Raw genomic sequence first — 14,232 nt, 5'->3', positions numbered from 1 at the left:
ACGTGTCTTCGGACACCGTATTTAAATACCCCTTCGGTCCTCCTGAGGTTTCGACCTCGACGAGGACTGGAATGAGTCGGAGCGGTATCGGCTCTCTCCTGTCAGGTGTCGATCAGCCCCACCCAGACGACGTTCACAGTGGCGGCAGACACGTACCTACAGTATGAGTTCGTAACCCTCCTCGGGAAAACGTTTTCTCCTGACGATACGTTTTCCCAGGCTCTGAGAGGCCATCGCCGTAAGGCGATGGCTGCTCCTTTTCTTCTCCAACTGCTAGATCCGCTGGAAGGCGAGCCAGTATCCAATTCCTCCCCCATTCCTCTCTCCTTACGGCTACGAGGGAAAGGGGAGGGATCCTACAGAGATTTCCCTGTAAGATCCCACGTTAGGGGCTGCGCTACCGGGGGGACCTTCGGGTCCTACCTGACGTAAGCCCCACCGGTCATTGAGGAGGGATCCTGCCCCTTTCTCGATTTCTACGGGAATCGAGAGGACCACCAGCCGATATCGTCTGACGAATTCGGTGGGGGGTTTCGCAGAGTGCTTAGAATTCTACGGAATTTCTAGCGCACTCAGAGTGTTCGAGTTTTTTATGATCTCCAAACACTTAGGCGAGACCACGGTCCAAAGTGAGCGAGAATCCCCGATAATTGTTACACGATAATCGGGAACCTCGCTTATGCTCGAATTCCTGTAATTCTAGCATTTGGAAGAAGACCGCTGCTGAAAGAAGAGTATCTCACAGTAGGCGCCTTAACCTGGAATAGAGAAGAACGGACGGGAACTTCCAGTTTGGCTTGAACTATCGTCTTCGGTATTCTGTTCACCATTGAAGCTTTCCTTTGGGAAAGACTTCTCCTTCACTCTCTTGACTAGAGAACGAACGGCGGTCGATCTCCAATCCTTATTCTCTTTCCTCGAGGGGAAAAGAATTTAGGATGGAGGTCGTGGTACAGAACCTACAAATATACTACGTATATTACCCTCGCGACATGATTCTTTAACAGTTGAATTGTCCGTGGGGTAGGCGCATACCGTAGTTAACTCTACGGTTTGTGACCGAGACGAATTGTATCTTAATTGAACTGCAACTCGGGGTTGCCTGCAACCTCCCAGCAGTTATCAGTTTCGATTTTAGATACTTGGTATTGTCATGACAACACCAAATCAGCTTTTGTATTTACCGAAATCCGTTTCGGTTAAATATAATTGCTCGAGCGTATTCTTTATGCTCGATGGTTCTAGCCGAACGCATTCCTTCGTGGAATAATGGATTACCTGGCAACTCAGGATGACGAGTCACCGAGAGCTACTGCGTATTGAACTGCCTGATAGCGGCTCAGTATCAGCTAGGTCTCGGAGATGCACGGTCGGTTACGTCTCTCTCTCCCCTGGTTGGATTGACTACCGAACCGTATCTCTGCCCAACAATCATGGACTTAGGTCTCTGATTAACGGGGATTCTCGCAATAATGAAGGACCATCTACTGCTGTGACGCTCGATTTCATCGCCTTCGACATTGCGAGAATTTTCAACAGAGATATCTCTTGGACTCTTTCATCTTTCTGTTTACCGCACGGTAACAGAAGTCTGTACTAGTCAACCGCTGCATCGCACTGCGATAATGCGAATGATTTTTGCAGACATCTGAGTTTGTCTTCAAAATATCTCGTATTCGTAGGTGTGCAATTTTCATTGCTCGCCCCGAATACAGATATGTCAGAAGACATCGCCTACTCTCCGACCTGACAGCTCTACTTCCAAATGTTCAGCCCATGAGAAGCAGTTCTTCAGGCAGTAGTTCCCTGTCTTCATTACTGGAAGCGCTCCGCTTTTATTGCAACTACGATCCTCACCGGACAGCAATCAATAGCGGTTAGCGTTCTCAGTCTTTGTAGCACAGGTTCAGAATCTTGAGAATCCTTCTCTCGGTTCAGCTGTGAAGACGTAGGTTGCATTTTCTGTACACCTTCGTCTTCAACGTCACATAGTGTTGTTTCTCCTTACCCTCGAAGAATCAACTATAACTATGAGATATCTTGCCATCAAGGACCTCGGTCTCTAGAAGGCAATTGACTTTCGCCTGTTGGGCACATGCCTTAAGAGAGTCATCACCTGCCTTCTGGGCATCGGTGACGAACAAATTATTTGTTTAGTCTCTTGGCATAACCCTGTTAAGGCGAAGGTCACGTGACTTGCTCGGGTGCTTGGACAACTTGCCTCCTACCGAACGCAGTCAGTAGGCAGCTGTCAGAGCGCCCAAGTCTGTTACGAACTTCGCTGTGGACTTAGTTCGGTTGTTCCATAACAATCTTTTCTTCGTCCTAACGGCTTGTCACAGTACCCATACCATCGACACCCACCATTGAGTGTCGGTGTCCTATCCACTACCGAGAACAACAACTTCGCTGCAGACGGATAGACCAGTATGGGTACAGGACATCCCCACGAAGTCGAAGAAGAGGGATAGGTCATACGACAATTCCCTTCTTTTCCTCTGAGGTAGTTGCATGACTTTGCCTGCGAAGTCAAGCATCCAGGGGATGGGGATTCGTGACGCTCGATTTCGTACCGAATTCGTAGCGAAGACTCTGAACCCTTCGGTTCCCTGACGATCGGTTAGAGTCCTTCACAGTCCCCTCCCTAATGGACTTCACCGCCTTTGATGCGAAGGAGATGCTGCTTTGTCCTGTGAAAGCGCGACCGCGCTTTCTGAAGAAACTCGACATCCCAGGCGGAGTGTTGAAGACTTCGTCAGCACCAAGATGACCTAGAAGTACACTCCCTCGAGTTACACAAGAACTTCTCCGTGGCGCAGGTACTGAAGGCAGGGGACAACCAGACCACTGGCACCTCCTTCTACCTTTTGGATATTGCCCACAGGTCCTTGGATCGTTTTCCTTAGGACCCGTGGTGGCTGCTCAACACGTTGTCTAGCTAACCCAGACCCTAGCAGGCTGAACAGCATCGAGTCCTAGTGTGACTGTAAGAATAGATAAGTGAATGAGAGAGTGACTGGCTTCTCTTCCTATCTTTTTCTCCCCCTCTACCCTGTGGGTAGAGGGATACGGTCATCACCTTGCTGGATAAGGACCGAGATGCCGGTGAGCTTACTCGACAGAGCCCCATCATACCCTTTCACTAGGGATGGGAGCGAATATCCACCACTTCCTCCTACAAGGGGGGGGAAGTGGATGCCAACAAGAGACAAACCATAACGTTGTTGCCTCTTGCAAATAGGAACTTGTTCTTGTTTGCTGGTACGAAGAGATACGCTTGTCCTTCTCTTAGTACTTGGTCCAGAGGTCTGACCATTGATCCTGCGGTGCACACCCCGATCAATCGGACAGAGGCTTGGATCCCTCCCTCGCTCTTACGACCAGGGAGGCTTCCAAGGTTGGGCGAACACCAGTCTGTTCACAAAAGACTCAGATTCCACCCACCAAGAAGTGAGTCTTCCTATTGTAAAAGGACCGAAGGTTTGTATGCCGTGTCGGAACAAATGACAATTTGTCCAAAATTGCATTTTTCCTAACTATACAAACCTGAGGTCCTTTTACACATAGCCCCACCTCATGCCACCCCTCACTCTGCAGTTTTTGCTTGGGCCAAAAGCAAAAGTGATTTGTTTACCTACCAGTCGCGCGCGCGCGCCTGTCGGACAAGCAGTTAACTACCGAACCCCTTGTTCGAAAGCTTACGACCTATCCAGCTGCCGCTAGTACCTTCCTATTGTAAAAGGACCTCAGGTTTGTATAGTTAGGAAAAATGCAATTTTGGACAAATTGTCATATTATGGTGAATAAGGAATTTTTCTTTACCAGTGGTGTTCAAAGTCAAGTTGTCACCTCAGTATGGTAAAGTTGGTGCCCTACATTAGGTTAGACTACAATGCATTCCCGAATTTTACTTTATTAGGCTACTTTTGGTACACTAGGTCAGATTGCATTGGGAGTCTGAGGAAAAGTTTTATGCAAGTAGCTACTATTTGCCTAAACACTTGTCTCATGATTTAAGCAGTTTTTACCATTTAAACGGGTACAATTCATGTTTAGGGATTCATCTGCCCCCCACCCCAAAACAGTAGTGTCCCACTGGTTAACCCATGTAGGTATGCTAGACAGCCTATGGTGGAAACCAAAAACAGACCTAGTAGGGCAAATGCTTTGTACAAACAAATAGGTACTGCATGAAAACCCCACAAACCATACCCATGGTACAGACCAATTTTTATTTTTCCCCACACATGTACCTCAAATTCCAGATACGTGCATAGCTATAACTGTTACTAAAAAAATAATTATCTCTTTTCCCTATAACACCCGGAGACTTCGATGTGCACTGATCGCTCTTCCTCTGCATCATGGTGCCAGTGTTCTCAGACTTCACATCCATTATCCTTGTGTATGACTGATTGAGTGACTGGCCCAGGCTCCAGACCAATTTATTATTTTGATTACCATTATCACAAACATCAAAGTGAGACATAAAAGACATAGGATCTATGGACAAGGGCTTATCATGCTATAGTTCTCCGTCCACATCACAGATCAGATGAAATCCTTATCTAAGGGATAGTTCACAGTTCAACTACCCAACTTTAAGGTCGAGGGCTGGAGGTCACTTGAAATGCTGAGCAGGTGGACAAAATTCAAAGGTGCCCTTACGTTTGATTGTAAGAGTCGTTTGGTAAATGAGTAAAAGTGATGATACAATCAAAACAAAAATGGAGATGGGATCTCTTGGGTAGGCAAGATCATTAATCTTACTCTCAAACAGATATAGGAAATTAGCTGTTATGCTAATTTCTCCAAGCTTGCCTTTGATAGAAAGTAAAACTAAGTTATGTTTCCATTCTAATAGGTAGCTGTTGCTTTTTCACTACTAGCTATATGCTTATTGTACAGTTCAGCCTGATTGAAAGAGCTTTCTACAAACACAGCCCTTATAAAAATAAAGAATTTGATGTAAATAGCGCCTTTATATAAATATTTAAATTTTTATGGTTTTGGTAAATGCTTAAACGCAAATAAAGGAATATCAAGATTAATAATTCAGTTTTATTGATCAAAGTAAAGCTATGCCTAATGCTTTCTTATCAATGACAACATCAAATGTACACCAAAAATAACCATTATCATTATTACAATTGAAGGAATAAAGAGAAAGAAACTAATTCTAGTGCCCTGAGGAAACTGTCCCAAGACTACACAGAATTCTCCCGCCATCAGTGATTATCCTTACAGAGAGCAATAGCTGGCATCATTTGTATTTTGAGCAATCCAGTCCAGATATTTGGAGACCCTTGTGTATATACCTGGCGCGTTTGGCTCGGCACATCCCTCTCCAAGGGAAACAATTCCTACTAAAGTGTAGATGCCATTTTCATTCACGACCATGGGTCCACCCGAGTCTCCACTACAAGCATCTTTACCACCTTTTTTATACCCCGCACACATCATCTTCTTGGTGATTTTAAATGAGGGGTTATAACCATTGCATTTAGTGTCCAAGATAGGGACACTGACCTCCATGAGAACATCCGGGTACGAAGACCCATCATTGTAATCCTGCACTCCCCATCCCGCTACAATACCATTATATCCTTCGTAAGTGTTGCTGTCATCCTTTGGCAGACACGCTGGCTTGATCTCTTTGTAGGCTGTGAGATCTACGGGTTCTTTCAGTTTGACTAGAGCAATGTCTTCTCCATAACCTTTGATACTGTATTCCGGATGAACGATATAGCTGTCTACTTTGACGAGTCTAGTAACTCCAGGAATGTCATCGTTCGTTGAGAGTTGTTGATGGTCGGCTAGGCCCACCTGCATCTCCTTAGCTTTAACGGGTTTACTGGAGATAGGATCGTAAAGGCAGTGAGCAGCTGTAAGGGCGTAACGATTATTGATTAGGGTTGCACCACACGAGTACCCATTAAACCCATCCGAAAACTTGAGGCCTACCATCCATGGATATTTGTTCGGGGTAGAAACGTCCTCACCACCGACAATACGCACACCTTCATTAGCCCGCCCACATGAGCAGTCGGTAGTCGGAGCCGGTGCTGCAGTGAATAATGCACAAGTAGTTAGAGAATGGTTTGCACTAATGCGACGCACTTAGTTCATAAAGCATCTTATACTTTCCGACAGATGAATACAATTATTATCTAACACATTATCTTATCCCACCTTCTTTCGTGTATTTACAAAATATGAGGACATGGAGTTATTTATATTCATTATGTTTATCTACATATCTCGGTCTAGATGTGCTTTGCATTGGGTCTATGGAAATGTTCATATTAACGAAAGTGATAACATGAGACGGACAGTATTGAAATGACTTCTGCCAACAAAACTAACATTAAAAAACAATTACTTCACCAGGTACCGACCTAGTGTTCCTGGCGACTTGACAATACAGCATACACATTTTTTACCAGAACATAAGGTCTCGTCAACGGTTCCCAGAGAGCAATATTTATTTCTCTTATTCTTCTTTGTACAAAAGCCCCCTTGTTGTGTGCAGCTCGCAGAGCTTCCACACTGTCTGTTGTCTAAAAGAAGAGGAGTCGTTTTATATCTGCAAGCATTCCCCCTCTCTCTCTCTTTCATATAGACAAAACATCAGTAGGACGTTGGGCTTTTTTAAGAGTGGAAAGTTTGACTAATCGTTGGAATATTCCTCAGCTCACGAGGAAAAAAATGCTAACATTTTGAGAAAACTTGCAGTGTGTGACCCTACCTTCACCTTACAGATCTAAGGTGAAAGTCCATAGAAAGTCCCATGGATATGTCTCACAGGCCACAGCAGTATACCTAGATATTATATTTATATATAAAAGAAACAGTTATTAAGAAGTTTCTACGTATTTTCAGTTTCTTCCTAAGAGGATTAGACAATCTTTGTGGTTTTCTTTGCAAAGCCTTTTTCAGTAACACTACATCTTTCTAAGTCTGCCTGTAGGTACCGCTATAAGCCTAAGAATTACTGGTATATAGTATAAAACAAGAAAGAAATGAAGTAGATGGTAAACTACAAACTGTTTCCCTAATTTAGTGAAGAAATGAGATAGATGTATGACCCCTTTGCCTGGTTTAAATCTACAAAGAAAAACGGATAAGGCACAAACTATCAAGAATTAAAAATTATAACTAACTAACTGTTTACAGTTAAATTTAAACTAAAAAAAAAAAAAAATGCAACAGTCTACATTTAAAAATGGTACCTACATTTGGTTTAGTGATTTCCTACATAAATAAGTCCTCGCTGTTAAAAGTTAAAAAAGCTGCATCTTTAAACTAAAAAAATCTAACAACAAAAAGACAGAAGGGGTAATATCACTTAAAGAAATACCTCCGAGGCAACAGGTGCAGGACTTCCCACGACAGAGATTATCTACGGTGACTGTGGTGCAGGTGCTGACGTCCATCCATTGCAGGCAGGTGCCACTTTCCTTTAAGCATTTTGGCGATCTTTTACACTTTCTTCTTTCTCCTGAGGATCCGGATCGTGATTTAATAACAAGAATTATATATATATATATATAGATATATATATATATATAGATATAGATATATATATATAATATATATATATATATATATATATATATGTATATATATATATATATATATATATAGAATATATAATATATATGTGTGTGTGTGTGTATAATATATATATATATATATATATATATATATATATATATATATATAGCAATATGTATGTATGTCTGGTTTTATATTCATCTACTTTAGGTGACTTTCTACTCTTAATTGGAAATTCTTCCTTTTTAATTATTTTTGCGCATTTCGTACATCCGAATGAGTGAAATAATAAAATCACTATGAATATGTTAAGAGGTATACGAATGAAAAATGCTTTCATTAACCCAGTATATTGATTGCACGTGTCATATATCTAAATAATTTTTTTTACTCATTCGCCCTGGAAACGTCTATAGTTAAAATTATATATTGGTGTAACAAGACAAATAATGACTTCCATTTTAGTAACATCTACAGTGCACCACACAAAGGCAACTTGGTCTTTCCGGCTGGCAAGGTTCACGTAGCAGCCTCTAGACCACGAATGTTTGTATGCTTACATATATATTTCGCGACAGCGACGCCAGTGAACTAATCTTATGAAACTAATAAAATGGTAGCAGGTTTTCTCACTGAACCTCTATATTTCTTGGTATTCCGGCAGCAAATGGCAGTCGTGTTCCCGCAGTCATAAGGAAGCTTTCTGCAGCTTCTCTGTAGTACAGATCTCTGGACAACGCAAGCACCTCCTCTCCTCTTGCATTGCAAGTTCTGCAGAGAGAAGATTATGAGACTACTGAGATGATAGTCCTTTCATGTAAGTTTCCTTTGTCGAACTCTAACTGTGAGGAAGTTGTTTACAAGATCTGAACGCATGGAAAACAAGTTTCAGTTAAAAGAAAGAAAAAAAAAAAAAAAACACACACACATAGTATATCCGACGTTATTTCAGGAGATGGTATCTAAACAACAAATAGTTGCAGAGTTGAAGAAAATGACGTTCTTTACCTGTGAAGAGACCCGCGCAACAGCCAACGTTGCTACTAATGATAAAATCGTAAAAAACTTCATTAGTAGATTCTGCGCTAATGAACTTTACCAAGATAATTTCTTGTACGCCTGTCTTTGTAAAGATTAATATTTATACAGAATTTTAACGAGCAATGGATAGTTAAAATTCTACCAAAAAGTTGGGAAAATAAGTCGTTATTCTATCCGCAACCTCTCTCGGGTTTTGAGCTTATTTCAGGACTTCAAATCGAGTGCCTTGTGAAGGATGCGGAGAGTCTCGTCTTGCACCGCACTGTAAGCAGCAAGCAGAGTGAAACTGGCACTTCAGAGCAAGTACATTAACCGTAGAGTGAGTTAAGTTACCGTAACGGTATTTATCTAGATATCCGGTATATCTGAAGAATGATTTACTTCACTTCCAGCAGGTGTTGTGCACCTGTTCTACAAAAGCTACCATTACCGTATATCACTTACTACGGGAAATATATTGTCAAAACTGATTACCATGTGCGCTGATCAGGAACGTGACCGGCTTCACTCAATAGGAGACCCGTCACACGTATCGATTGCGTAGGTAGCATAATCAACACGTGGAACCTTTAGCAGTTTTTATTATTATTATTATGTAACATTTCTAAGGGAGAATATAATACAAGCGCACAAACCGACAGCAAAGCGTCGCAAAGACGCATACTGAATGGCTGGAAAAGTTATTTCCTCAGAGAATACTTAGTTCATAGGCTTACAGTTGACGGTGGTTCTCTACTTACAATTTGGGAAAATATCATATGATACGAAGCCTTTTTCATCATAGAGTAAGATACCTCGTGTCATCTACAGAATAATGAGAGCATTATTGTTCAACTCTAGCTAACCTACTTACCGAAGACCATGGCTGGACAAATTATTTTTCCATATATAGACATACAATATATATATATATATATATATATATATATATATATATATATATATATATATATATATATATATATAATAAACATTCCCCTCTGAGTGAAAGTAGCTCCAGTCGCGGGAAGAATAAAGAAATACGAAAAAAAGAGAGAGATCACCGGAGAAAAATTACTGACCAACAAAATCACGTACACCATGAGTGATTGATTATTTCTCGCCTGGTGAAATGATAACCTGGTCATATCGATCAGAAAAATGACACCTGATCCTAAGTCTATCTGTTTTCTGCCATTTCCGCATTATTATATATATATATATATATATATATATATATATATATATATATATATATATTATATATTGTGTGTGTGTATATATATATATATATCTATATATATATATATATATATATATATATATACATAATATTACTTCCTAGTTAGTACCTACACCAGTTAACAGTAATGAAACTTTACTTTCCATAATATTTCATAAAGCGACGAGATTTCGTTAAGTTTAGGAAGAACTCTCATTATTATCATTCGTTTGCTAAAGCTCTTCACAAATGTCAGATTTTCCTGTGCCTTTGCTGTTCATACATACATACATAAATACATATATATGTATATAATGTATATATATTATATATATATAGTATATATCTATATTAATCGTATATATATATATATATATATAATAATATATAGATATATATATATATACGTATATATATATAATATTAATAATATAATATATATATAATATATATATAATATTTCACAGGTGCACATGTGCTGAAATAGATTCACGTCTTTCTGCGTGGCACACTGTGCTAAATGGTGACCGCACTCTCACTATCATGCGTGGGTTTGGCTCAAGGTCATCTACAGATCCACGGAAGATATAATAGGTACAGTACAAACGTATAGATTACGAGAGTATAAAAAAAAATGTACCATTATATTCAAACTGATAATTTTTTTTCAACTTGACACCATCATATACAGTATTCATATATAATAATAAAAATTACATACTACATAAATTGACAACGAATAGTTCACAATTATAAGACAGTAAAAGTGCTTTAATACTGCTCAGTAATTTGATTAATAATGGCATCATTTGCAGCACACTGTACAATGAAAGTGAAACAGTGGTTTTGAGAACACAGAGGGATCATACATAACTAGACACTATAATAATAATAATAATAATAATAATAATAATAGAATGCCTGAAAATATATGGGGCAGAGGAAAACACCATCAGCTTCCTCAAAAATACAATGCGCAACTGGAATACAATACTTACAAGCTCTGGAATAAGATTAGCAGAGGTTAATATAAGGAGAGGGATCTTCCAGGGCGACTCACTGTCCCCACTACTCTTCGTAGTAGCCATGATTCCCATGACAAAAGTACTACAGAAGATGGATGCCGGGTACCAACTCAAGAAAAGAGGCAACAGAATCAACCATCTGATGTTCATGGACGACATCAAGCTGTATGGTAAGAGCATCAAGGAAATAGATACCCTAATCCAGACTGTAAGGATTGTATCTGGGGACATCAGGATGGAGTTTGGAATAGAAAATGCGCCTTAGTCAACATACAAAAAGGCAAAGTAACGAGAACTGAAGGGATAAAGCTACCAGATGGAAGCAACATCAAACACATAGATGAGACAGGATACAAATACCTGGGAATAATGGAAGGAGGGGATATAAAACACCAAGAGATGAAGGACACGATCAGGAAAGAATATATGCAGAGACTCAAGGCGATACTCAAGTCAAAACTCAATGGAGGAAATATGATAAAAGCCATAAACACATGGGCAGTGCCAGTAATCAGATACAGCGCAGGAATAGTGGAATGGACGAAGGCAGAACTCCGCAGCATAGATCAGAAAACCAGGAAACATATGACAATACACAAAGCACTACACCCAAGAGCAAATACGGACAGACTATACATAACACGAAAGGAAGGAGGGAGAGGACTACTAAGTATAGAGGACTGCGTCAACACCGAGAACAGAGCACTGGGGCAATATCTGAAAACCAGTGAAGACGAGTGGCTAAAGAGTGCATGGGAAGAAGGACTAATAAAAGTAGACGAAGACCCAGAAATATACAGAGACAGGAGAATGACAGACAGAACAGAGGACTGGCCCAACAAACCAATGCACGGACAATACATGAGACACACTAAAGAACTAGCCAGCGATGACACATGGCAGTGGCTACAGAGGGGAGAGCTAAAGAAGGAAACTGAAGGAATGATAACAGCGGCACAAGATCAGGCCCTAAGAACCAGATGTGTTCAAAGAACGATAGACGGAAATAACATCTCTCCCATATGTAGGAAGTGCAATACGAAAAATGAAACCATAAACCACATAGCAAGCGAATGCCCAGCACTTGCACAGAACCAGTACAAAAAGAGGCATGATTCAGTGGCAAAAGCCCTCCACTGGAGCCTGTGCAAGAAACATCAGCTATCTTGCAGTAATAAGTGGTGCGAGCACCAACCTGAGGGAGTGATAGAAAACGATCACGCAAAGATCTTCTGGGACTATGGTATCAGGACGGATAGGGTGATACGTGCAAACAGACCAGATGTGACGTTGATTGACAAAGTCAAGAAGAAAGTATCACTCATTGATGTCGCAATACCATGGGACACCAGAGTTGAAGAGAAAGAGAGGGAAAAAATGGATAAGTATCAAGATCTGAAAATAGAAATAAGAAGGATATGGGATATGCCAGTGGAAATCATACCCATAATCATAGGAGCACTAGGCACGATCCCAAGATCCCTGAAAAGGAATCTAGAAAAACTAGAGGCTGAAGTAGCTCCGGGCCTCATGCAGAAGAGTGTGATCCTAGAAACGGCACACATAGTAAGAAAAGTGATGGACTCCTAAGGAGGCAGGATGCAACCCGGAACCCCACACTATAAATACCACCCAGTCGAATTGGAGGACTGTGATAGAGCAAAAATAAATAAAAATAAATAAATAAATAAATAAATAAATAAATAATAATAATATCTTCAGGTCACTCATAAGGTAAAGAATTAAACTCAATTTAGATCTTACTTGTCTGCTTCATGATGTCTAGGATAAACGGATTGCTAAAAGAAGTGATTTGAAATTATGTGGCTTTATTTATTTTTGTATGCACATTTGTGTAGCAGAATGATAGATAGTAAGGAGAGTCAGTAAGGCACTTTAGAATGTCCTATTTAGGATTTATCTCCTTTTCCACTGATAGGGCAAAGACTGATCTTCAGTTGGTATTAATATCAAACAAAACTGTTGTTGAAAGGGTTCTTATTAAGATTGAAATAAATGAATTATAGGCCTAGGGCAACAAAGAAAATGCCCAACGAATACCAAATTTTTACACCTTCATGAATACATTAACGAAACGAACAAAAGTCCGTGTGAAAAGTCCGCATTTGGACGGAGGTAGGCCTATATAAAGACTGCACCTATTTACACAATAAATAAGACCCTGCCTACTCTAATAATAAATCTCTTGTCCCTAAACAAAAAATAAGGAAAAAAAGAAATACCTACAATGTTATAAAAAAATCCGCAATTACATAATTAAGTATATTACTATGTAAAGAAATCAAGACTTTCGAACACCTGAGCGGTGTTCCTCATCAGTGAAGAGGTTAAAACACGGTTCAGATGTTCGAAAGTCTATGTTTCTTTACATAGTAATATACTTTAATAAATAATTGTGGATTTTTTTTATAACAGATTGTTCCTCACGAGACTGAATTTCTTAACAAAATCCCTATAATATTAATTAGCCTCATGCTATTGATCTATAATTACATTACAGAAAATAAGGAAAAAAAAAGAAAAGCCTATAATATCAGTATCCTCATGCTATTGATCTATAATTTCATTACACAAATGTAATTACTCAGAAGGATTTTGGTTACTAACAGGAACACTGACTTATAGGACCTACCTTGTGATTACCAGAATTTGCAGCAACATCTAATAACGACAAATCCACCCTTCGACACTGATAACTACTTATTTATTGGACTTACCTCAATAAATTTAGCACAATAATTAATCTTCGTGCTTCGCTGCTTCGTGCTCTCTGATTGGCCAAGTGAATGAGAAAGCTCCGCCTCCTCATGATGACGTTTGTACAGATGCTTGACTTCAAGTTGAAAAGATCGCCTAGTTCGTCGTTTGTACTTGAGGTGCTGTCACACTTACAAAAACAGTTTTATGCTAGATTGTGAATAAATAATAATAATGATAATAAGGTCGGCAGGGTAACCTTGTCGTGATTATGGTATCGTAAGTTTGTTTCCCACTACCAGACATCATGATTTCTTCATATTTCTTTGGTTGATTCTCAAGGCTTTGTAGTGGCAAGCATATCCATAAAAGAGCAAATAATCTGAGAAGTTAAGAGGGCATTGTGGATATTACAATTATTAAGGTATCTGGTAAAAATGACAAGTAGATTCTACTAGATATATATATATACGTATATATATATATATATATATAGATATATATATATATATATATATATAGATATATATATATATATATATATATATATATATATATATATATATATATATATATATATATATATATATATATATATATATATATATATAGTTTATATAGTTGGTCCCGTATTCATGGGAATGCGTACCAGACACCTCCGCGAATAGTTAGATGCGAATAGTTGGAACC

At 39.5% G+C, this 14,232-nt stretch overlaps 1 protein-coding gene across 3 annotated transcripts; it reads right to left on the bottom strand.

Annotated features, from left to right (window-relative positions):
* Positions 1 to 5,041: 5,041 nt before the first annotated feature.
* LOC135208613 (venom protease-like) lies at positions 5,042 to 13,551 on the bottom strand. Of its 3 annotated transcripts, XM_064240981.1 has the most exons (5): positions 8,566 to 9,436; positions 8,196 to 8,328; positions 7,361 to 7,501; positions 6,399 to 6,560; positions 5,042 to 6,065 (listed from the first exon to the last, which is right to left on the bottom strand). In XM_064240981.1, the coding sequence occupies exons 1-5, from the start codon at positions 8,626 to 8,628 to the stop codon at positions 5,242 to 5,244; spliced, it is 1,323 nt and encodes a 440-aa protein (XP_064097051.1). In that variant the 5' UTR covers positions 8,629 to 9,436; the 3' UTR covers positions 5,042 to 5,241. The 3 variants fall into 3 exon arrangements, with proteins under 3 accessions (XP_064097051.1, XP_064097053.1, XP_064097052.1); XM_064240983.1 differs by lacking the exons at positions 8,196 to 8,328; positions 8,566 to 9,436 and adding an exon at positions 13,478 to 13,551; XM_064240982.1 differs by lacking the exon at positions 6,399 to 6,560 and having other exon boundaries at positions 8,566 to 9,437.
* Between the last annotated feature and the right edge of the window lie 681 nt (positions 13,552 to 14,232).

Source organism: Macrobrachium nipponense, chromosome 35, assembly GCF_015104395.2.
Source record: "Macrobrachium nipponense isolate FS-2020 chromosome 35, ASM1510439v2, whole genome shotgun sequence".
In the NCBI taxonomy this organism is placed as follows: domain Eukaryota; kingdom Metazoa; phylum Arthropoda; class Malacostraca; order Decapoda; family Palaemonidae; genus Macrobrachium; species Macrobrachium nipponense.
This window is presented reverse-complemented; position numbering and strand designations above follow the sequence as displayed.

Bases quoted from the DNA above. Each gene is read 5' to 3' on its own strand.
- LOC135208613 (XM_064240981.1), bottom strand. From the start codon at position 8,628: ATGAAGTTTTTTACGATTTTATCATTAGTAGCAACGTTGGCTGTTGCG. The intron at 8,329-8,565 runs GTAAAGAACGTC...TTCTCTCTGCAG, and splicing joins TTGCGCGGGTCTCTTCACAG to AACTTGCAATGCAAGAGGAG. The intron at 7,502-8,195 runs GTTCAGTGAGAA...CCGGATCCTCAG, and splicing joins GAATACCAAGAAATATAGAG to GAGAAAGAAGAAAGTGTAAA.